Source organism: Vipera berus (assembly GCF_964194415.1).
Source record: "Vipera berus genome assembly, chromosome: 6".
NCBI lineage: Eukaryota > Metazoa > Chordata > Lepidosauria > Squamata > Viperidae > Vipera > Vipera berus.
In genome coordinates this window covers 898,379-923,363 of record NC_138208.1, presented here as the reverse complement: position 1 = coordinate 923,363, position 24,985 = coordinate 898,379, and the positions used below count along the sequence as shown (strand labels likewise).

The window sequence follows — 24,985 nt, the reverse complement described above, 5'->3', positions numbered from 1 at the left end:
TCAGCATCTGCACACGGGACAGTAATTCACAGCTCTGAATACTTTTTCCCCTGCAGTTACGATTCCTGACAGATAATGGAAATGTAGCTTAAGCCAACCTTTTTCAGGCATGTAGCGGACTCGGAGCAGTACAAAAATTACATTAAATTAAATTTAAAGAAACCTTCGGGGCCACGATATTCCCCAAGAAGACCTTCCCCATTCTCCGGTGTCTGAACTCTTCGGAAGGAGCCCGTCCTTCTCCACTGGGGGCCCCCGTTTAAGAAATTCCTTCTCCCTGCAGATACGCCCGTCCTCAGCTTCGTCTCTTTGTGGCACTAGCCAAATCAGGCATTGTTCAGATGACGGCCAAAAGATAAGCGAGGTTTAGGACTGGGAGGGGAGCCTGCGAGGAGCTCCTCAGGGCTTCGAAGTTGGAAAAGTATCCCAGAGGAAGGCCGTCCCGAACCGCTTCGGTACAGTGGCCAAAATGTGTCCTCGGACGGGTTTCCTGGTGCCCCCCCCCCCCCGGTGAGAGGAGGCGGTGTTTTTCAGACACCGTCAAGACTGACCGGGTGGTCCTACCTGAGCCAAACAGTCTAATAAATCTTAAGACTTCTTTTCTGTGAAGAAGGTAAAGGGGCTTGCGTTGTTCAGGATTAGAAAAATAACATTTTTCCTATACCCATTTTCCAGCAATTGAATTCTTTACGCATTGTTCCCTTATTAGACAAACTGAAGTAGTTCAGGCCATTTTGTTTTTTATTTTACAAATTTTATAATGCCCCAAGCTATATACAGGTAGTCCTCAACTTACGACTCACAAGTGAGCCCAGAATTTATGTTGCTAAGTGAGAAATTTGTTAAGTGAGTTTTGTCCCATTTTACACCACATTTGTCAAGTGAATCACTGCGGTTGTTAAATTATCAACCCGGTCATTAAGTGAATCTGGCTTCCCCGTGGACTTTGCTTGTCAGAAGGTCGCAAAAGGGGATCCCCTGACCCCAGGGGGACGCTGCAACCGTCATAATATATATGAGTCAGTTGCCAAGCGTCCGGATTTTGATCACGTGACTCTGGGGATGCTGCAACAGTCGTTAAGTGAGAAATATAGTTCCTAATTCATCACTTAGTGAACTGCCATAATTTGAGGACTACCTGTATATATTCTGCTTTGTATGTGAGGGGTAAGCAAGTGTGTGTGTGTGTGAGGCAGCGCACTCACAGCAACATACATGTAGTCCTTGACATGATTATAACAGAGCCTGCCCGCTACAGTTGTAAATTGTGATGGTCCTAAAGCGGGTCACCCAAACAATGACTCAATTTCACCATCTTTTTTTTTGCAGCAGTCCAGCAAACCCACTGCTAATCACAAGCCATTTTGAAGTAAACGCTGGTTTTCAGCCTAAAAAAAAAAGTCATAAATTGAGTCATGTAACCATGGTCATAAATTCAGGCCAATCCCAGGTGCCCAGAATGTGCCCAAGCCTGACTGGGGAAAGCCGTTGGAGCTCCAGAGCCATAATATTGCGGGGGGTGGGGTGGGGGGTATTGTAACTTCAAACAGTTGCTAAACAACCAGTTGTAAGTCAAGGACTTCCAGGGTCAGTGGTCTCCTGTAGAGGGGTATCATATGTCTCTTTCTTTCTTTCTTTCTTTCTTTCTTTCTTTCTTTCTTTCTTTCTTTCTTTCTTTCTTTCTTTCTTTCTTTCTTTCTTTCTTTCTTTCTTTCTTTCTTTCTTTCTTTCTTTCTTTCTTTCCTTCCCTCCCTCCCTCCCTCCCCTTTTCCGCACCCAGGCCTTGACCGTGATGTCATCGCAGACGATTTACCGCATCCCTTCGGCCTGACTCAGTACCAGGATTACATCTACTGGACTGACTGGAGCCGGCGTAGCATCGAGCGGGCCAACAAGACAAGTGGGCAGAATCGGACCATCATCCAAAACCACCTGGACTACGTGATGGACATCCTGGTCTTCCACTCCTCCCGGCAAGCGGGCTGGAATGAGTGCGCCTCCAGCAACGGGCACTGCTCCCACCTCTGCCTGGCAGTGCCCGTGGGGGGCTTTGTCTGCGGGTGTCCTGCTCACTATTCCTTGAACCCGGACAACAGAACGTGTAGCGGTAAGCCGGAAACACGGACGGTGGCGTTCGCTTGCATTCCTAAAGGCTGGCTCGCCATAAACCCAGAGTTTTTATTCTTCCGCTCAGATAAAATGGTTGAATTGGACCAAGGCTTTTTTAAAAAAAATTCCTAATCATAACGTTTGCATCTTGTTCTCAAATCTGGAGGGACTAGAGAAAATGGAAAATTTTCGAGAGGCTCACCTGTAGGATTGTGGGGTTTTTTGTTTTTTCACTTCTTGGAAGTGCATCGTTTGCCCAGTAATTGCTATTTTTAACAATATGCCTGGGAGCAGTTATTAACTAGATTTGCAGACCAGATTTGGACATTTTAACCTGTGTGTCTAAAAAGTAATTTAGTAATCTAAAAAGTAATCTATTTTTAAAGATGGTGTTACAATTTCTTTATTCACCTCCTAAAGAATTTCCCTCTGAACAGCACCTTCCTTTCTCTAATCCAGGGGGCCGTGCTGGCTGGGGAATTCTGGGAGTCGAAGTCCACAAGTCTTAAAGTGACCAAGTTTGAGGACCCCTGCTCTAGTCTCTCTCTGTAGGCCAGATAGATAGATAGATAGATAGATAGATAGATAGATAGATAGATAGATAGATAGATAGATAGATAGATTTTATAAAGGAAGGTAGTCCTTTCATAGTTGCAGTCCTTTCATTTTGTGGGACATTTTGGAATATTTTTAGAGCCACGATCTTAACCTCTTCAGCCTAACTGGCCCTTCTCTCCTGGCATTTCTCCATCAGCCCCGACAAGTTTCTTGCTGTTTAGTCAGAAGAATGCAATCAACCGTATGGTGATCGATGGGTTGAAGAGTCCAGAGATCATCCTTCCGATACACAGCCTCAGAAATGTTCGGGCAATCGACTATGATCCACTGGAAAAGCAGCTTTACTGGATCGACTCTCGCCAAAACATTATCAGAAGGTCCCAGGAGAACGGCAGTCAGGTAGCTAAATGACGGCTCTTCACTTTGGCAAAGAGAGACGAGAGGCAGAACAATTCCTGTCTCGCTGGATTTGATGTTTGAAAGGCTTTATAAACACCTTTAAGGAACATCTTAATTTTGGGTAGAGGAGGCAAATTCAGGGTTGAGTTTAAAGTAAAGGTAAAGGTTCCACCGCACATGCGTGCTAGTCGTTTCCGACTCCAGGGGCCGGTGCTCATCTCGGTTTCGGTTTCAAAGCCGAAGAGCCAGCGCTTGTCCGAGGACGTCTCCGTGGTCATGTGGCCGGCATGACTGGACGCCAAAGGCGCACGGAGCGCTGTTCCCACCGTAGTGGTCCCTATTTTTCTACTTGCATTTGAACTGCTAGGTTGGCAGAAGCTGGGACGAGTAACAGGCGCTCACTCTGCTACGCAGCACTCGGGATTCGACCCGCCAAACTGCCGACCTTCTGATCGACAAGCTCAGTGTCCTAACCCACTGAGCCACTGCGTCCCTTAGGGTTGAGTTTAGGTAGAGCTTAATTTTAGAGTATAAATGTTTTAAAGATACTTGAATGAAATTCATCCTACTTCACCACAAATGCAGAATTCAAAAGATCTTCGTTTAAATGCGTCCTTCATGTCTATAGTTCTTTGGCTTCCTGAAAAGTAGACACAGAGTCAGGCCAGTTTCTGAATTTTTAAACCAGGAGCTCTGAATGGAGACATTCCTTTTCTTTTTGATATTCAGCTCATCTCTTGAATGAGTGTTTTTATTCTTTTTTACGGCCAAAAGAAGTTCCAAGAAATGGCTCAACTTTCCTTGAGATTTATTTACTTATTATTTATAAGATGTGTCCATATGGCCATCAATCCTGTGTACCGTAACTTTTGGTGGCTTATAAAAACAACAATAAAAACATCAAAGCAGTCTAGCGTAATGTTTGCATTACTAGGGATAATTTTTTTATTTTTTTAATATTAAAAAGTATGTATCACATACAGTATTTTTATACGGTTAATTGTAGGGTTTGTCAATATGTGCTTAACGGAGAAAGTTGAATTTGATTCCTTTTTCACCATTTACGTTGCTATCTTACTATCTTGTTCTGTGAAGAAGAAGAAGAAAAAATAAACTTCATTTTCCTTCACCACCACTGATCATCGTGCAGGCTAGCTGTTGGGACTGTCTAAAATATTTTTGGGGGGGGTACCTGGTTGAGAGTGGCAGGGTTACGTCATGTGTCCCACGCTAAGTAGCTCTTATGTCAAGTTTCAGCTTGTTTCTGATGGACGTCTTGAAGCCCCCTCTGTCTTGCACCTTCATTCCAGAGTTTCACCGTTGTGATGAGTCCCGTCCCCAATCAAAATCCAGATATCCAGCCGTATGATCTGAGTATTGATATTTACAGCCGTTACATTTATTGGACTTGTGAAGCCACAAACGTCATCAACGTCACCCGGCTGGATGGACGGTTGATGGGCGTGGTGTTGAAAGGCGAACAGGATCGGCCCAGGGCGATCGTTGTGAATCCAGAGAAGGGGTAAGGATGGGAAAGGCTTAGAGACATTTTTGTTCCAGATCCCCCTGACTTTTCTCCTGCTGCGGTTTTCTGCTCTGCCACGTCAACCATTTCAGGTTGAATGCTGTAAAGAAAGTCTCTATCAGGATACAAATCCTGGGGTGCTGACCCTGACACTCTAAAATGGGCATTATTCAAACCACGGGTGTCAAACTATCGTGTCACGTGACGTATCGTGACGGTTTTTTTTCTGTGTGTCTGGGCGTGGCCTGTGCGTGATGCATCCAGCCCACGGGCCGCCAGTTTGACACCCCTGCTCTAAACAAACGAAATGTTGTATGCCTTTAATGGTTGTGCGCATTTTAGCTCAGGTGTGTAAAACATGAGGAAAAACAAGGAACAACTCAAGGAGCTGATACTTTTTTTTTTTAACTTCCGCTTTTGATTTCTAGAAACTTCCAGAAGGAACTTTAGGAAGCCGTGAGAGAAAGAAGGAAAAATGATAAACAAAAATTTTAAGTTTTTTTTAAAAAATCCCTTTCCAGGTTTATCAGACTTCAAAAGCGGGAGTTATTTTTTTATTCCTTTTCTAAGTTGCTTAACAGTTCCGCTCACTCAGCATGCTGGCTGGGGAATTCTGGGAGTTGAAGTTCACACATCTTTTAAGTGGCCAAGTTTGAAAAACACTTGATTTAAACTATATTACACAAAATAAAACCGGGTCCGAGGAAACGTGGAATAAACAAGTTAAAATCAGTGGTGCGATATTTGTAATAAAGCGTGGATACAATTGCAATAATAAATCAGTACAGAAATGTGAAATTGTTTTTATGACATCTAAGAGAATTTAGAGATGTCTTCATCTGTAACGCTAAAGGATTGTGTAGCAAGAGTTTTGTAAGTAGTGTGTGCAATGCAGATAAAATAAATGAGTAGGAGAGGCCTCCATAAATCAAGCAGCTTCTAATCTTTCTAGAAGCAGAAGTATAAAATAAAATGCTCAGGGACTGTTTAGCCTCCTGCTTTTGTAGACCGCTGAATCTCTTTTCTGCTAGAAAGAGAAAGGGAACAAAATCCAGAGCAGTTGGTGGATTTTTAAGCTCCAGTTAATGAGAGTTTAAGATTATGTATGCTGCCATAATTAACAGATTAAGATATTAACTGCTTTTTAACATGCAGCTTTTCTGATTATTTTTCAAGTACAGCAATGCAATTAAAAAAAAAAGATTGAAATCAAAGATTATCTGCATTTCAAACTTTGAACCCTAAGTAATTGATACCGTCGAAGCAGGTAGCTTTGGAAAATTGGAAGCAAGTTTCCTTTGTTTTGTTTGTTTGTTTTAATTCATTTTAAATTAAAAGTGTTGAATTCCATGTAACTCCCAAGCCGTTTCTTTGGCCGTGGTGTGGAATTGTCTTTTTTCTCCCAGAACCTTTATTCGACCTTGAATGAGCTTCAGATTTTCTTATGGCCTCCCACCCACTACGCACCACATTGGATGGCTTCCGAATCCGCTGTTTGCCGCCCCCTCTCGTGTCTTTTCTAGCTAGGGCGCTCTCTCCTGCCTCCGCGGCAGTCCAGCGATGTGAAGCCTGCTGGTTTGGTGGGGAGGAGCAAAGGAGGGATATAACTGGACCGTCTCTCCTTCCGCAGGTACATGTACTTCACCAACCTGCAGGAGAGGTCTCCCCCCAGGATCGAAAGGGCGGCGTTGGACGGAACAGAACGAGAGCTGCTCTTTGCCAGCGGGCTGAGCAAGCCCGTGGCCCTGGCCGTGGACAGCCAGCTGGGGAAGCTGTTCTGGGCGGACTCCGACCTCCGGAGGATTGAAAGCAGTGACCTTTCTGGTAGGAGAAACGAAAGAAGCCTTTACGGTCAAAGTACAACCGTGTATACGTTGAGATTGGCTGAGCCTCCCTTCGTGCCCCCACCCCCAACTCACAGTGACGACAAACCCTCCATCTTATTACACCATTAATTGAAGGCCCTTTGCCTTCAGTTAATCCCTAATTGATAGCCTTCTTGGTGCCTCCCCTTTCCAAATCAGACTGTGTCGCCAACTGCTTGTTGCACGAGTTGTGCTCTGACAACATTCCTTTTACGCTTGTAATGCAACGCTTTCCAGATTGAGCCAGGTTTTTACCATCCTAGTCTAAGAACCCCAAAGCACTGAGCTAGATCAGATCATACACAACACCCCAGCGTTGTTCTCTCCCTGTTATGGTGCAATTGCAGCTTCTCCCTAGGTGAGGTCTAATTATCTTTGTAACAACTTGTGTACTTCTCTTGTGTTACCTTGGCTCAAATTGGTGCACTCCCTGTTACGGAGAAAATAGAAAAAAATTCACTGGTCTTCCACACAATAACCACGTGCGGGTATATACAGACATTAAAACAGTAACAGGTGTGTTGTTAAACTGACCAGAATAGTTAGAAATAATAATTATTTTTCAGGTTTTGATTTTCCTGTGTTTTATATTTTGTACCTATGTTTTATTGGTTTGGGACAACGAATAAAGAAGTCCTGCTGCATCACGGACAATTTAGAGAAACCTCAATTTCTACTAACGTCAACTAGAGCATTAGGAACAATTCCTGGATATTTTGGGGGGTGTGGGTGGGATTCTCCAGCTTGGACTCCATGGAACCTTGTGAATGCAAAGCACAATCCTTCATCTTCTTCAGCCTTCTTGAATTTGCTTCTTATGCTTCCAGTGGTCATCATCCAGGAGAAGTTCAGAGAAAAAAGATGCTGGATTCTTGACTGTCCTATATTGTATTTCAAGGTGTAGACTTCCAGAAAAACCCTTAAGTGTGGCTGAAACTGCCCATTGCTCCAGGCTGCCCCTGGAGTAACTTGTCTGCTCTGTAATTCTTGGATTTCGTCCAGTGTCGGGGTTCTTACCATACACTTAACCACTATCTAAACCCAACTTAGCATAGGCTTGAATGTTATAGTAAACCAGTGAACGATCTCCACTGGTAGGAGGAAATCCAGGGAGAAGGCATCTGGAAGTTAGAAGTAAGTTGTACAACTGTTCTACCTTACTTTATTCTTCCTGGCCCCAGGAACGTTTTTCCTAATGTTGTACAAAGGCAGTTTGGGAGATTTCAAACACGGCGATGCTTAACCCACTAGGGTTGTCTATCTTGATAGAGCATGAGAAGGAAGGAGATGGGGCCTGCTTGCAGTTTTCATGCCTAGGGTAGGGAGAAAGTCTTCAGACTAGTCTCGCTTTGTACTTAAGAAAAGATGTTGGGATGCTAGAAAGAGGGCAGAGAAGAGCAACAAAGACGATCAGGGGGACGGGAGGCTAAAACATACAAGGAACGGTTGCTGGAATTGGGTAGGTCCAGTTTAACGAAGGGAGGGACCAGGGGCTGCCCCAAAGAAGCCTTCCAGTATCTCAGGGGCTGCCCCAAAGAAGAGGGAGTCAAGCTGTTCTCCAAAGCGCCCAAAGGCAGGACAAGAAGCAACGGATGGAAACTAGTCAAGGAGAGAAGCAACCTGGAACTAAGGAGGAATTAGTTAGAACAGTTACTCAGTGGAACTCCAGAGATTGTGGGTGCTCCAGCACTGGAGGTTTTTATGAAAAGATTGGACAACCGTTTGTCTGAAATGGTGTAGGGTTTCCTGCTTTAGCAGGAGGTTGGGCTAAAAGACCTCCAAGGTCCCTTCCGACTCTGATACTCTGTGATTTTCTTCTGCTCACCAGCATGTACCTGTTTGGAAAGAGGGAGAACTACCTATATTTTAGTGGATTCAAGCAGCTCCTATCTTCTGTGAGCAGAACACTGAATTAACTCCTCTTAAGATGAAAGGTGGCGAAACTACAGTTCTCCAAATGTTGCTACGTTTCTACTCCCGATACTTCCCTCAGTACTGCTCAGTACTGCTCTTTGGAGTTCCCCATCTCTGCTTTTCTTAGAGATCGTGATTTACATTCAGTCACAAGAGCCCATTTTTACTCTTCTTTCTTTCCTGTGTGATGGAATACATTCGCGAGTCATAATTGGGTTTCTGGAAGACTTACTCTGTGGTTAGAAAATTGCTTCCCGTGGTTTGGTTGGATGAGATTTAGAGAGCTTTATAGCTATATTGGTGGGAAAGCTGGAACCATTGATGTTCCTTTAAAAAAAACACCACCTCCCACTTTGATCAGTCCCTGTCAAGGAATTTGGGCTCCCCTTTTCAGCGGGATGGGTCAGAATGATAGACCAGGGCAAACATCTTAGTTAGGAGTGGCCCCAGTGGTTCTTCAAGGGCCCCCAAATGCTACCCAGAATAGAAGATAATGTAGAATAAAATAATCCCTGGGGTTTGGAAGGAAAGGCTGTGTGGAAGAAGAGGGGTTGAGAGTAGCCAAAATGCCTTCATCAGAGGAGCAGGTGAGATACCTGGAGAAAGTAGATCTTTCTTCACACCTATTTTCATAATAGCCTGGCTAGAACACTGCAGTGTGTCTGCTTTTTCACAGCATAAAGCAGGGCTCTTCAAACTTGGCCCTTGGATGACTTGTGGACTTCAACTCCCAGAATTCCTCAGCCAGCGTGCCTGGCTGAGGAATTCTGGGAGTTGAAGTCCACAAGTCATCAAAGGGCCAAGTTTGAAGACCCCTGACAAAAAGCCTTTATATGTTTCAGGTTTTTAGATTGTAGATTTTAACTCATCTGTTTTTGGCTGCATCAGAATGATAAGCATTGCTAGAAAGATGCCCCCCCTCTCACACACACACACGCGCACATGATGTTATCATATCTCAAAACAGGTGTGGTTCCATTCAGTTAAGTGTTAGATACATGTTAAATATGCTTATCTTTCACTTTCTGTTGAAATGCATGCTAGTTGACTTAATTCAGCAACTTTTATTGGTTGCTGATATTGATATTGTTATTGGACTGGGTCTGAACAGTCCACTTTTAAAGTCATGAAGGTGTGCATTGCATCTCGCAGCTGGATCTCCCATCAATTTAACATCTCTTATGCAAATTATGTTGTCTTTATGTTGAAACCTCTGGCAATCAGCTCCAGAGATGTTGCATTATTAGAGTAGGAGAGAAAACTTTTGTTTCCAAACATAAACTTGGAGCATTCGAAATTTGTTTACAGTTGTTGTGCATTTTATGGAGCTCGTTCGGCATTACGGCTTAGACCTCTCAAATGAAGACTTAGTCACAGCACATAAGAAGTTAAAAGCATTTTGTTTTGTTTAAGTTTCCCTTTATTTCTCCCCCCCCCCCCCCCGTTTCAAAGGTGCAAATCGGATAGTACTAGAAGATTCGAACATCCTGCAGCCGATCGGCCTGACCGTATTTGAAAAATGGCTTTACTGGATCGATCGTCACCAACAGATGATTGAGAAAATTGACATGACTCGCCAAGAGGGACGAACAAAAGTTCAGGCTCGCATTGCTCAGCTGAGCGACATCCATGCCGTGAAAGAACTCAACATGCAGGAATACCGTAAGTGTTTCGCCACACCGGAAGAAGACCTTAAGTCTTACCTCATGAAACAGCTTCCCTCTGTGGTATCGGCTGGAGAACTCGGAGAGTTGAAGCTTACACATCTCATTTTTGCCAAGTTTGAGAAATATTGGTCTAAAGTAGGGCTCTTCAGACTTGGCCCTTTGATGACTGGTGGACTTCGACTCCCAGAATTCCTCAGCCAGGCACGCCTGGCTGAGGAATTCTGGGAGTTGAAGTCCACAAGTTTGACGACCCCTGGTCTAAAGGCTGCTGATGCTTAGCCAGAAGACCTGCCTTCCATACACAAGGACGCCTTCGTCAGATGAGCCGATGGGACACCTGGAGAAAGCGGATGTCTCTTCTCCCGTGTTTTCACGATGGCCTGGCTAGGACCCTCCAGGACTCCTGCTTTTCCCCCAAGACAAGAGACTTCACCTCTTTTAGGTTTTTAGATTGTAATTTTTAGCTCAGTTGATAAAATTGTGATTATTTTTTTTTTACGTTCTAAAGCCATATTTCTTGGAAGTCGGGGTTGGTCCCTTCCCAAATGAAACTTCGGCATCATCAGCCTTGCAGCATCTGCTTTTGGCTGCATCAGAATGACAGGCATTGCTAGAAGGATTCCCCCCCCTCCCCCCAGGAAAATGTTAGATTTGCAGCTTATTTTTTTGTTATCTAGCTGTCTTTGGAAGGAAGGTGCGTCAGTAAGTTGGATGGCCATCTTAAGCCTGTTGGGATACTCGGCTGATCCTAGAATCTTCCCAGAAACATAATCATGCAGAGATGGCTTCGCATTTGCATTCCAAGACATTGAAAAGAAATTTTGGTGCTAAAATTTGCCCTTAATTTTTGCCTTTCTTGCTTAAATCATTTGTTCTTTTCCAAAGAAGTGTTGCTACTGGAGAGGTAGCTGATCTTTGTGGAGATTTTGAGCCACCCTTGTTTTTCTAGGAGGTGGTTTGAAATCTATAGTTCTCTAATTTTTTTTTTAATTTTTTTTAAAAAAAGCGAACAGGTGTTTGAGCTGTAAAATGCCGTTTGCGAATGTTTATTTATTTATTTTTATTTTAATTCCATTTATATCCCGCCCTTCTCCGAAGGCGGGCTTACAAGCTTAGCAGGGCGGCTTACAAGCTCAGGGCGGCTTACAAGCTTAGCAGTAGCCTTCATTCTATGTATATGCCTGCTTATTAGGGCTTTCACACACACCCCAAGCGGCATTATTACAAAGTCAGCTTAATTGCCCCCAACAATCTGGGTCCTCATTTTACCTACCTCGGAAGGATGGAAGGCTGAGTCAACCTTGAGCCTGGTGGGACTCGAACCTGCACTAATTGCAGGCAGCTGGTGTTACTTAAGGAGGCATTAGCCCACTGCTCCACCATGTTCTTCCTCTTTCAGGACAGCATCCCTGTTCCCAAGATAATGGTGGCTGTTCTCACATCTGCATCATAAAAAGCGACGGGACCACCCGCTGTTCTTGTCCCATGCATCTAGTCCTGCTTGAAGACGAGCTTTCCTGCGGAGGTAAGACTCTCTCTTTTTTTTTAAGGCATTCCTGATTCAGGTAGAAGAAAGAGGTGCAGTGGCCCAGCGATGCTGGAGAGCTCGCCCTCCGGTGGCACATTTTGGGAAGTGCGCAAGCGTGTCCTATAAGAGGGTGGCAAGCCGAAGGATTAGTCTGCAGTAGCGTTGTGGTCTCCTAGCTACCGTAACAATGCCATACGTTGATAATAATAATAATAATAATAATAATAATAATAATAATAATAATAATAATAATAATAATAATAATAATATAACAACAACAACAACAACAACAACAACAACTTAGGTAGAAATTAATACTTCCCTTAAGGGCAGGAGTGTTTTTCCCCCCCATTTTCTATATTTTTAATGTATTTGTTTGTGTGTGCATTCTGTATTGATGTTCAGAAATCCATGTGATCCCTATCTACATTCTGCAAATTTTAAGGCAAAGAAATGGAGGCAGGGGCAAGGCCAGGGTATTATGGCATGGAGAGTCCGGTTGAAGTTCCGTCTTCCCATCAGGTCACGGGGTGTCTTTGGGCCAAAGCCCTGCTTTCAGAGCAAGCTACTTCACCGAGTGTGTGTTGTGATGAAGTGGGCAAAGGTGCTGTGTGTATCCCAGTGAGTTCCTGGAGGAAAGGAAGAATTTAAATGGAATAATCTCGATGCCTGTTTGGTGGCTCTTATTCCTAGAATGATTTGTTTTGATTTTGTTAGTCACAGGGAGGAGAAAAGGGCTGTTGGAATGTTTAGCCATCCATGGCTTTGGCTTCTGAGCACGTCTTTGCATTAGTGGGGTGTGGAAGCTGGCACTTTTTAAAGTGTGAAAGTAGACGTTTCTCGTGAAACGATGGAATTCCTAAGGCATACTCAGTGGAGCATAGTGACAGATTAATTACAGATTTGCACCATCCCAAATAGGTCACAGTTGACTTATGCAGGTGGTTTTGGCACCTGTTTGGATCATGGAACTACGATCTACAAAAATTCCTATAGTAATAAATTGCTTAATCTTTAAGATGCCGGGCAATATTTTTTTCTGCAGAGGTCTGGCGCAACAGCTCCCCTGACAGCTGGAGGAAGTGTGTCTTTCCCCTTCTGTCTCAGTGTGGCAATTGCATTTGTATTGAGCCCTGGTGGCGCAGTGGTTAGAAGGCAGCATTGCAGGCTGACTGCCCACTGCCAGCAGTTCGATTTTGGCCGGCTCAAGATTGACTCAGCCTTCCGTCCTTCCCAGGTTGGTAAAATGGGGTCCCGGATTGTCGGGGGCCACAGGCTGACTCTATAAGCCGCTTAGGGAGGGCTGTCAAGCACGGAGAAGCGGTATATAAGTCTAGAGCGCTATGGCTATTGTATATGGATGTTTAGCTATTGTAGACAGAGTCCTTGCTGATGGGCAGAGAGAGTTCAGTCAAGCAAGTCCCTAATTTATGTCTTCCAGATGTGTAATTCCGCAGAGACATTTGCTGCTCTCTTCAGACGGCTTCTCATCTTCCTCCTCCTCCTCCTCCTCTTCTTCTCCTCCTCCTCCTCCTCCTCCTCCTCCTCCTCCTCCTCGCTGCCTCTGAAAACAGCCTCTTCCCTCCCTCCTGTCCCCAACAGAGCCTCCGACCTGCTCCCCACAGCAGTTCACCTGTCAGACGGGGGAGATTGACTGCATCCCGCTGGCCTGGCGCTGCGACGGCTTCACGGAGTGCGAAGACGCCAGCGACGAGAAGAGCTGCCCCCTGTGCTCGGAGGCCCAGTTCCAGTGCCAGAGTGGGCAATGCGTGGACGCCAGCCTGCAGTGCAACGGGGAACCCAACTGCCAGGACAACTCGGACGAAAAGAACTGCCAAGGTACTCCTGCTCCTGAGTCGTCCACTTACGACCACGGCGGAGCCGGAAATGTCCGTTGCTAAGCAGGCCGGTGGTTAAGTCAGTTTTGCCCCCTTTACGACCTCTCGTGCCACAATCATTAAGTGAATCTGGCTCCCCCATTGGCTTCGATGTCGGAAGGTCGCAAAAGGGGACCGCGTGACCCCAAGACAGCGCAACCGTCGTAAGTACATGCCTGTTGCCCAGCGTCCCAATGTAGATCACGTGACCGTGGGAATGCTGCAGTGGTCGTCAGTGTGAAAAATGGTCAGGTCACTTTTTTCAGTGCCGTTGTAACTTCGAACGGTCACCCAGTGGACCGTTGTGCGTTGCGGACTGCCTGTAATTGCTGGGGTCAATTATGGTTGTAAGTCAAGGACTCCTTGTAGTCGGCAGTGTTGACCACCATTTGTGGCCAGCAAGTGCATTTTTTGTTTTTTTGTTCCTTCGCAATGCAATCCTGGCATTGTTTGAAATGCTGGCCTTAGTCTAAGCCAGGCGTAGGCAACCTCGGCTCTTTTATGACTCGTGGACTTCAACTCCCAGAATTCCTGAGTCAGCTATGCTGAGGGGAAAGGGAGAGGTTTCCAAGCTGAGCCAAGCTGGCTCAGGAATTCTGGGAGTTGAAGTCCACAAGTCATAAAAGAGCCAAGGTTGCCTACCCCTGGCCTAGGCCTAGGCCGCTGTATGACTTGTGGACTTCAACTCCCAGAATTCCTCAGCCAGCCACGCTGAGGGGAAAGGGAGAGGTTTCCAAGCTGAGCCATGCTGGCTCAGGAATTCTGGGAGTTGAAGTCCACCAGTCATAAAAGAGCCAAGGTTGCCCGCCCCTGGTCTAAGCAGCGTAAGTTACTGCGAGGCCCACTTTCCTCCCGAATAAGCTGCTCCCCCCTTTGAAATCCCTAGTTAATCTGTGTGTTTAGTTTGGCCAGATCATGGCTTTGAAAATGTACTTTTCGTCGTGCACTTCCCTGGGAAAATTTATCTTAAGGAGCAAGCTGTAAATTTTTAAATAAGATACAGAATAATAAAGGTGATCCACGATAGGGAACTTGCTTTTGTTTAGTCTAAAACTTTCACCGACGCTGTTAGTGGCCTGTGTTTTTATGTTGAAATATCTAACCTGCAATTTTAAATATTGTTCTCATCCCTCAATGATGGATCTGCTTTCTGTCCCCCAGTGCTTTGTTTAACTGACCAGTTCCGGTGTGCGAGTGGCCAGTGCATTGGGAAAAGCAAGAAATGTGATCACAGCCTGGATTGTAATGATAATTCAGATGAACAGGGCTGCTGTAAGTATAGCCGTAAATTTTGTTTTATGTTTTTCCTCTTGGTTTTGTTCCATTTTCTTTTCTTTTCTTGTAAGATGCAGGGAGTCAGAATTACTCAGCGGGGTGGAAAAAAGAAGTAAACGATAAAATTTACTTTGCCTGAATTGCAGGCTCAACCCAAACCTTCACGTTCAATAACATTCTGCTGTGTCCATCCAGACAGGGCAGGTTGAGTTTGATTTGCACGGAGGTAATGAAACATCCACAAGGAGAGAGCCAAGCTCAGAGAGGGCCGAGGAGCCCTCGGAGTGGTTTGTTCTCTGTAATTTTGCTTTAATTGGTACACCATGTGGAAGGCTGCTCTTGTGAGGAGATGCTCAAGCTTTACTATTCAGTTTTTGTGTCAAGTATCAATATAGTGAAAGAGGTAAGTTACTTCAGGATATTTTCCTCTTTCCGTTAATACAACTGGGCAGGTTTCAGAACACATTAGAATAGAAATAGAAATAATAGGGTTAGGGAGAATAGGATAGGATAGCAATAGCACTTATATACCGCTTCACAGTGCTTCACAGAGTCAGCCTCTTGTCCCCAACAAAACGGGCCCTCATTTTACCAACCTTGAAAGGATGGGAAGCTGACTCAACCTTGAACCCCATCAGGATTGAACTCCAGACTATGGGCAGAGTTTGCCTACAATACTGCATTCTAACCACTACACCACCACGAGTAGAATGGAATGGAATGGAATGGAATGGAATGGAATGGAATGGAATGGAATGGAATGGAATGGAATGGAATGGAATAGAATAGAATAGAATAGAATAGAATAGAATAGAATAGAATAGAATAGAATAGAATAGTGGAATGAAGAATAGAATAGAATAGAATAGAATAGAATAGAATAGAATAGAATAGAATAGAATAGAATAGAATAGAATAGAATAGAATAGAATAGAATATAGAAGGAATGGAGTGGAGTAGAGTAGAGTAGAGTAGAGTAGAGTAGAGTAGAATAATCCTATCCTAATACTATACCATACTTGTACTGTTCTAATACTAAACTAATACTACCATTATATTTTACCTTATTTTCTCTCTGGTGCATAAGCTCTCAATGTACATACAAAGCAACAGAGTAACAATAGTAACCATAATGATGATGCCAGTAAGAGAAGGTAGCATAGGAGAAGGATAATAGTAATACAGCCAAGTCTGATTTTTCTCCTTCCTTTAAGACACAACCGAAGAACCGGCCCCACCTGCCTCCAACACAATCGGCTCCATCATCGGTGTGATTCTCACGGTTTTTGTCGTTGGGGCTGTGTACTTTGTCTGCCAGAGGGTGCTGTGCCCACGCATGAAAGGAGACGGGGAAACAGTGGCCAATGACTACGTGGTCCATGGGCCGTCTTCTGTGCCTCTGGGTTATGTGCCTCACCCAGGCTCGCTTTCGGGATCTCTTCCAGGTCAGCTTCCATCCTCCATCTTTTCTTCCTAGAGAGGCCCCTGAACGTTTGCTGACGCGCCTCGACCAGAGTTTTTAACAGTGTTGGAAATGGTTCAGAAAACACTGAAGTCAGGGCTCTTCCAACTTGCCCCTTGGGTGACTTGTGGACTTCAACTCCCAGAATTCCACAAGTCATCCAAGGGCCAAGTTGGAAGACCCCTGCACGAAGTGTTTTAAAGTAAGAAAAGTAGACCTAGCAGCCTGGTGCACAGACACCCCAAGAAAAAAGCAAGCTGGTGCGCCAACTGGCCAAATAAATCTTAGCAGAAATAAGCCCAAGTCTTGCAATGTGTGAGTCGAGCTAAACTCCCGATAACTTTGTCGGATGCGTTCTTTATTAAGCCTCTCCCTGCCAAAAGAGTTGCCCTCCTCCGCCTTTCTGCTTCGCTTTGCTCCTCACCGAGCCTGGCCCTGGCCCTGCTCCAGATCCCCAGGGCCGAAATCGTTGGCCTTGTCCCCTTCCTCCTTTCCAGCCTTTGCCAAGAAATGCAAATGTGCCTGAAGAGGGATCCGTTGGAGCGGCCTCTTGGTCACTGTGATCATGAGCAGGACTCCTGGACCCATGGTGCTCGAATACGTACCTGTTCCTCCAAGCCTTTTAACCGAATTCCCTTGGTTGTTTTTTTTTTTTGTTTTTTTTTTTAGGAATGTCCCGTGGTAAATCTGTGATCAGCTCTCTTAGCATCATGGCAGGAAGCAGCGGCCCGCCTTACGACAGAGCTCACGTCACGGGGGCCTCCTCCAGCAGCTCCTCCAGCATCAAAGGGACCTACTTCCCTCCAGTAAGAGGCTTTTTCTTTCGATCCAAATCTGGAAGATGGGTTCCCAGCACAAACTGAAGCAGTTCAGTAAAGTTGATAGAAGCGTGTGAATCGCATGGGAGAAACCGTGAGCTTCGTTTGCCTGAAAAGTTGGAATTGACCACATTGCCCTGTCCGGCTTCCCTCTCTTGGTGGCGTTTTACGAGGAGGAGCATATTCTGATCACTTATATTCTTTCACAAACACTTTCTGCTGGTCTTTCAATCTGTTTCCTTCCTTCCTTTTTCTCCTTTCCTTCCTCTCCTTCCTTCCTCTCCTACCTTCCTTCCTTCCTCCCCCTCCCTTTCGCAGACCAATAAAATACATGGACAAATTTTAAAGTACAAAAATTATAACCTGAAGCAATTAACAGTGAACAAAGGGCACCACCCAAAGAAAGTTGTGCCAAGAAAGTCACCGCAAAGCTGAATCCCGAAATAGATCTTGTTTATGTACTCTTTCTAAAAGTTCAGATCATTTGCTTAAAATTGCAGGAGAAAGGGGAATCCTTAAGCATCCTTGTGGGAAAGGCAGCCTGATTTCTCATAGTTGTGGCATCTGTTGATCATTGTGGAAATTCCAGCCTGATTCGGGAGGTCTAGTGGAGTAATTGAATGGGATCCTGGCTAATATAAAACGTTCAGTTTGTATATTGGTGGAGGGGTTTTTTTGGCTTTGGGGAAATTAGCTGAACAAAATACTCTCTATTGGTCAGTTTAAATTTTATTTATGAAGAATGGGTCTTCAAGAAGGAAGGGTAAGAAAATAAATATAGTGAATAGAATAAAAGTAATTATCATTTTGGGTATTCGCTTTAATGTCATTTGAAGAAAACCTACTATAGAAAGTTTATCACGGGATTTGAGAAGAAACGGCTATAACTGTTGGTTTTATTTTATTTTTTATTCTCCGTGCCGCTGTTCCCCAACTTTAGCAACTTCAAGATGTGTGGATTTCAGCATCCGTTGTGCTGGCTGAGAACCGAAGTCCACGCATCTTGAAGATTGCTAAGGTTGAGAAACACTGCACTAAGCACTGCTTTGATCTTAAGCAGAAAAGCAATTTATAAAGTTATTATTAAGTAAATACGTCCTTAAAGGATTCAATTCCAGTTGAAAATACCAGGGACAGAGAATGCAAATCAATCTGAAGATAGTCAGAATCCCAATGGGAAAGATGGCTTGCAGTTACACCAGGGGGAAAGAAATCTAAATTTAAATATAACTAATGAAAAGAAAATATCTCTATTAAAGCAGCGCTGTGGTGTACGGAATAAACTTCAGTTTGGCATTCAGTGCAGATGGCCTTCCTAGCGTGGAGAAGAATGCTTCCTTGGAACAATACAGTGCAAAAGTGCTTCTTTTGAACTTGACACCCCCTTTCTTCTCCCTTTAAAGATTTTGAACCCTCCTCCGTCACCGGCCACAGAGGACTCTCGCTACACAATGGAGTTTGGTTATTCCTCCAACAGTCCTTCGACACACAGATCGTACAGGTAAGGCCGCGTGTCCCCAGTCTGAGCTTTGGGCTACTTGCTGGTAGGTGCAGGATACTTCCTGGCGGCGGTTTGCGTGGCCTCTGGAGAAAAGAAGGACCACCTGGGCTGGGCTTTCCGTGGAAGGCTCGATGGCTGGTTCAACTACCGTGGAAATAGGGCGCTTTTTTGGAAAGCCGGCTTGGTGGAGAACGCCCAGGGAGCCATTTTGAGAGCTCATCTAAGAGTCGCCCGCCCTATAAGAGGAAGTCAGTCCCAAAAGCAGGTCCTCTTTGGTGGCCACGGATGACACAGCGCCACGTGGCTGGAGCAGACCTTCGGCTGCTTCCAGGGGTCAGTGCTGACCGCCTCTTCATGTTTTCTGCCCAGTTACAGGCCGTACAGCTACCGGCATTTTGCACCTCCCACAACCCCGTGCAGCACCGACGTTTGTGACAGCGACTACGCACCCAGCCGTCGGATGGTGACCGTGGGGGGCAAAGGCTACGCCAGCGACCTCAACTACGACTCCGAGCCCACGCCCCCGCCCCCCACCCCACGCAGCCAGTACTTGTCTGCGGAGGAAAACTGTGAAAGCTGCCCCCCTTCCCCCTACACCGAGCGGAGTTACACCCACCACCTCTACCCACCCCCTCCTTCTCCTTGCACCGATTCCTCCTGAAGCGCCTCCGGCTGGGCTGTGTGAAGGGTGCCGCCTGCCCTCGAGGAGGAGGAGGAGGAGGCGGGGGCGAAATCTCCCATGTACAGTTGAAACGTTTGGCCCGGGGAGGTGGCCTTTTGTAGACTGGGGTGAGGGAGGGAGCAAAGAGGTTATTTATATATTTTCCTAAAACAGAAATTGCTGCTTTGTGACATAAGAAAATTTTTAAAGTTTGTATACGATGTTTTTTTTATTATTGTTATTATTATTATTTTTCCAAATGGAACACAAGAAGATGCCTTAAATCCGTGAAGGGACCGAGCGCGTAAGGAAGCAGAAGGACCGGGAGGTTGCTGTTCAGTGAGCCAAATATCAAAAAAGAAGACGAAGGAGGAGGAGGAGGACGTGGGTGGTGGTGGTTTTTTTTGTTTTTTTTTAAAGGGGGGGGGAAGCAAGGAAAAGAATGAGAGGACAGGCACCACAAAGCAGCATTTAAAAATATCTGCAAAGAGCTGAGTAACTTAAGGGGCTTTTTTTTACTCCTGAGAGGTGAGCAGTTAAGCTAACCTTGAAGACCGCTGTCCAGACAGATCTGCGCACCGAGAGCTTCGCTTTCTACAAAAATGGGGCTGTTGGAGCACTCAAGACAGTCTGAACATTTCCTGGACTTCCCATGGCTGGAATTGTCCCCGATGTTCCACGCTACCAGCTCTTGGTCCCTATTCTGACGTTCCGTCGTCGTGTGGCACGTGGCTTTGGTCCGAGGCCGTGGAAATGTCTTGGCAGCGGGATCCAAAGTGGGCAAAAATGCTCGAGATCTGGAGTGGAGGCGGCTCCGCCACCTGCTAGCCGTTCCTTCAGGAAGCAGGGTCCGAGTCTTTGATGAGCAGGCTCTGTGTGTGTGTGTGTGTGTGTGTGTGTGTGCGCTAGAGAGAGATTATGGGTGTATGCAAGAAATGATTTTCATTTCTACCTGCCAGTACAATCGGATTATTTCTCCTTACCATGTCAGTAATGTTTTCATACCTGAGACAAGGGTTAATTACCTCTGAAAAACCTTTCCCTCAGCTTTTTGGTAGGCTTCGGTGCCCCCAAGTAGGAGCCCTATTTTTTTAATCACACAAAGAATAGAACATATAGGTGTCATATTTATAAAAAGCGGATGTTGTATTCTTAGTGTAATGTAAAGGAAAACGTGTATTCTTGCAGTACTTTCAGTGACTACATTGCACTGAATCGCCACGTACAGCTTGTATTTTAAATCATGCTATTTCCCCCCCCCCTTTATCGAGCAACTTGCAAACACTTTTTTTCCAGTCTGGTTACACCCTTACCGGAAGTGCTGTTTCTCACTGGGGCGACACCAGCCTGGCCAAAGCCTGGCTTTGCAGCCTGTGACGCCGACCGGCTCCTTCCTGCTGCTTTGGCAAAACGATAGTCCTTAAGCCTGAACCGCTGTGAGTGGCCTTTTCTGAACCTCCTCTTTCTCAGAATATTTTCTCAGCTTTTTATGCCGCTGATGGTTGTTTTTTTTTTAATCTTGGTGATAAGAGGCTGCTCACTTGTCTTCATTATACGTTACCGAAAAAACTCTCCAATTCTAGCAGTTTCCAGCTTTCTTTTTGTAAAGCAGACAGGGAGCAACTGAAGCTTTTATTGAGGATGCTCTGAGTTGCAAACTTTGGGACTGAAGAGCGTGCAGAGATTTTAAACAGTCCCTGGGAGATAACATCGACCTCATTTTGTGCCGGTTGAAAACCATTGTTGGATTTTGGGACACGGGTGTTTAGGCACTTCCGTAACCATAAATACAAGGAAGTGTAATTAGGTGTCCTCCTTGCTGTATCGGCTTAGGGGTGTATTGGAAAAGCTGGTCCAGTTACCCCAGTGTGAGCCCCTGAAAAGGTTTCCCCACTTTGCTGTTCCTGCTGTGTCGTGACTCACCTGGCACTCAAGTCCTGCAACGGGAACTGCCAACATAGCAGAGGAAATATTTCTGCCAAATTTCCCCAAGGCGTTTAAAGGTGTGAAAGGTTAAAACTGGGAGACTGCCTATCCGCAGCCCTCCTCTCTAGGTTTTGGGTCTTTTGTGCCCGCCTTGGGTGGTGGGGCCGTGACTTTCCTTCTGCCTCACAGACCTTCCGTTACGGGGCAGGGCTCCGCTTCCCTTCCAGAACAAAACTTTTGAGATAAAAAGGCGACTAGGTCCTCTCAATCCTGACATTTTCAGGCCCCCAAACTGGCTTCGGGAGATTCGTGCGCTAACCAGCTTTCTGTTAGGTTTCATCCGGCGGCGTTTACACACCACATCGAAATGGACGACACCTGAAGTTGTCAGGGTGCTTTTAAGCCAAATCTCTCTCTGAATTTCCTTTGCAAGTAGCCTGACTTGGAAGTGGACTTTAATAGGGTCAGTGGAATTTTCTTCTGGACAAATGTGTACAAGGAGAAAAGCCCTCTTTGTTTTTGGACAAACGCTTTGGGTGCCGGGGATGGTTTGGATGGGAACGGGAGTTCTCTCTTAGGTCCTCTTTTAAGCCTGACAGCTGCCCGTGTCTCTCAGGCCAGTGTTTGTTTTTCATGCTGGCTGGGGAATTCTGGGAATTGGTCTGCCCATCCTCAGGTTGCCAGAGACGCTGCTTTAGTCCAAAAGATACCAGGAGCATCTGAAGTGGTGTGAATTAGGACTGGTGAGATTTAATTTCTTATTCTTGTACGTCTCTTTAAATGTGCACCCCTCTCATTGAAGTGGCACAAAAGGAGTAAGGAACTTCGCATTGTCAGTTCAGAAATGTGCTTGGGGCAGCCATTTTTTTGTCGCCCAGGGCCCTCTGTGCCTCTTTCTCTGATAAGGCGTTTGAGCTTATAGGTAGTTCTCGACTTGTGGCTACAATTGGGACCAGCAGTTTGGTTGTTAAGTGAGCTGCAGCTGATTTTGTGACATTTTTCCCACGGTTGTTGAGCAAATCATCACAGTTGAGTAAACCGTGTGGTTGCCGAGCGAACCTGGCTGCCCTTGTTGACTTTGCCTTGTGGGGAGGTGGCAGGAGTTGTTGCTCACATGACTCTGTTTGCGTTGTCAACGCATGCCGGTTGCCAAGTGCCCAAACTTCGACCAGGGGCTGCGGCGACGGTTACAGGCACAAGGATTTTGAAAGTCACTTTTTCAGCAGCGTCGTAACTTCCAGCAGTTGCTAAATGAACGGTTGCAAAGTTGAGGACTACCCGTGAGAGACTCTGCACTTCTTCTGTGCAAATAGATTGAGCTTGAATCCCTTGTTTTCGGGTGAGAAAGAGACCCCCCCCCCCGGGTGTTAGCGGTACACCCAGGGGGCGTCTCGGAGAATTGCTGCCTTTGGCTTCCCTCACTCTTGACCTGACTCCCACCAAGGATCCCCAAGACTTGTGAACCAGAAGAGGCCCGCAGAGAGGCAAAGGATTCCCAGGGTGATGTAATGTCAATCCACGCACGTGTAAGGAAACGGCCTCTTCCTTACCAGCTTGATTTGCAGGTCTAAATAGGTTTACGCTGGCCCTCCAGTTCGCCGTAATTTCTTGCTTCTCACAATGACAAATTTCCTCCCAGCTGGAAAATGTAAGCCGCAGAGCCCTGGAGCAGATCCGTTCCGATACTAGAGACATAAGTCGCTCAGATCTGAATTGGTGGCTTCTGGGACGTTCGGTGGACAGCTCAGCTCAGCAGAAGGATAGATTCATTCTCAGACTTTTAAGAGAGGCAGGCATCTACTGAAAAGAGACCTACTAGCCCTTTGCAACAAGAAGCAGTGAGTTTGATTAATCTGATCGTGCCCAAAGCTATAAAGCCAGTACACTTTTGCAGCTCTCTTGGCAGGTAACGTGTTTTGATGTGGCCGAGCACCTGCCTCCTTCCGCTTATTTCACCTCTCCTTGAAGAAATTCTCCAATTTTAGTTGCGCCTCAGATGGGTGATGGCTGCAGGTCCGTAGGCAAGGGAAGCTGCCTTACCTTACTTCAGTATTTCCCATCTCCTCCGATTCTCTTCCGTTCTAAAAACGGATTAGTTTGCTTTGGTAAAGACGTAAAGCTGGGAAAACCAGTTTTAGGAAGCTTTGCGGCTGGTTTTAAAATGTTCTTAAGATAAACCACCTCTCCCCCAGAATGCATTTTCTGCAAGAAAAACTATTTAATTTTTTTTAAAAAAATACTTAAAATTATTATTTTTAATTACTTTAAATAAGAAGGACCTGTAAAAATCCACGGAAACATGCTAACAACTGCTAGTTTTTACCTAAGGGGCTTAAATATCTGAAATCTTTTTAAAATACGAAATGAGTAATGGAAACAGCTTGACCAGTAGCTAAATCGTTATAAAGGAATGGATTTTTTTTTTATTTTTTGGATAAATGAAAAATGGAAAGTTTCAACACATGTCCCAAATGTAGGCAGCTTAGGAAGGTCGATGCCCAGTCAAATCTTATTAAGAAACACCTCACGGGGGTTGTAAAGCATGTTGTTATTCATCCAGTTTTGTACTACATGGGCCTACAAAGGAAGGTGTGTGTTTTATGTAGATATATGAGTTAAAAGGGACTGGTTAATTTGATCCCAAGGGCTGCTTTTATATTGGAAATGTAATTTCAACCAAGGCTGTCCGTAGAAACTGCCACAAAGAAATTCCCCTTTTAACTCCAGAAGGAAACAAACTGGGAAAGTTCGCAGTAGCAGAGAATGTCAAAGAGAAGTTAAAAGGGGAAGCCCCTCCTGGCCCCCCAAAGGAAACAAGACCCGGTCTTCCTGTTCAATTGTGCTATTTTATTTTATTTTTAAGCCAATCTAGGGAAAACGGTGAATAAAGCTGAAGCAAGACTTGTCTCTCTATCAGGGTGGGGCAGCTACAGTGCTTGAACAACTTGTGGACTTCAACTCCCAGAATTCCAGGGCCAGCCATTTTGGCTCAGGAGTTCTGGGAGTTGAAGTCTGTAGGTCATCGAGGGGCTGTGGTTGCCCACCTCTGCTCTTAAGTGAAGGATCCTGTGCTGCTTTTGAACCTTTGAATGTTCTTGCTTTGTTTTTGTAACTTTTAAACTTTGTAACTGTCTTTTTTTTAAAAAAAAATCCAAAAAATACGTTCATAAATGTCTGTATGATGGTGCTTTGCAAGGATATATGATGATGGCCAACATTTGGTCAGCCCAATTCACTCGAATCGCTAATGTTTGTACTGTAAAATAAAGAATGTTTTACTTGCAAGCTGTACATAACTCTTGTACAAAGTTCCTCATCCTTTTTTTCATTTATTATTACTATAAATGGAGTTGTAATAAATAAATCAATTTTTTTAAAATAATAAATTTGGTCCGAAAGTCTATTGAGTGCATGGATGGCTTAGATCAGGGGTCTTCAAACTGGGCAACAGTGGCTGAGGAATTCTGGGAGTTGAAGTCCACAAGTCATAAAAAGGGCCAAGTTTGAAAACCCCTGGTTTAGATCTAAACTAAGTGACAATTATGCTAATAAGTGGTGATGACTGTAAAGCAGGTCACTGTGTGACCAGACCTGATTTTACAACCTTTTGTGTGGTAGTCATTAAGCGAATCCATTTTTAAGGTCTATTTGAGTGCTGAGCACCCAAAACACCTTCACACGAGTGTGGATGGCCCAATGTGGGAATTTTGGGTGTTAATTTTTTTGTGAGTCTGCCCTAAATTTGAATGGCTGCTAAGCAATCTTAACTTTGCGCCCACGCAACGCACACTGGTGCTCTTTCATATTCTTCCTGGCCGCCTGCCCCACGCCCTCCAGGCCGGTCCTCTCACCAAGAAGGCCTTTGGCTCCACCGGGCAAATAGCCGTCAGCCGATCGGTT

At 45.2% G+C, this 24,985-nt stretch overlaps 1 protein-coding gene across 1 annotated transcript in view; it reads left to right on the top strand.

Annotated features, from left to right (window-relative positions):
• The window catches only part of LRP6 (LDL receptor related protein 6), a 63,996-nt gene extending 39,531 nt beyond the window's left edge, over positions 1-24,465 (top strand). Inside the window, exons 12-23 of the mRNA XM_081330695.1 lie at positions 1,781-2,107; positions 2,864-3,066; positions 4,377-4,588; positions 6,222-6,415; positions 9,823-10,032; positions 11,437-11,562; positions 13,168-13,404; positions 14,604-14,714; positions 15,932-16,162; positions 16,849-16,985; positions 18,401-18,498; positions 18,868-24,465. Coding sequence (XP_081186821.1) covers positions 1,781-2,107; positions 2,864-3,066; positions 4,377-4,588; positions 6,222-6,415; positions 9,823-10,032; positions 11,437-11,562; positions 13,168-13,404; positions 14,604-14,714; positions 15,932-16,162; positions 16,849-16,985; positions 18,401-18,498; positions 18,868-19,159 — 2,378 coding nt within the window. The 3' untranslated portion in view covers positions 19,160-24,465. The remainder of the gene's footprint in view (positions 1-1,780; positions 2,108-2,863; positions 3,067-4,376; positions 4,589-6,221; positions 6,416-9,822; positions 10,033-11,436; positions 11,563-13,167; positions 13,405-14,603; positions 14,715-15,931; positions 16,163-16,848; positions 16,986-18,400; positions 18,499-18,867) is intronic.
• Positions 24,466-24,985: the final 520 nt, after the last annotated feature.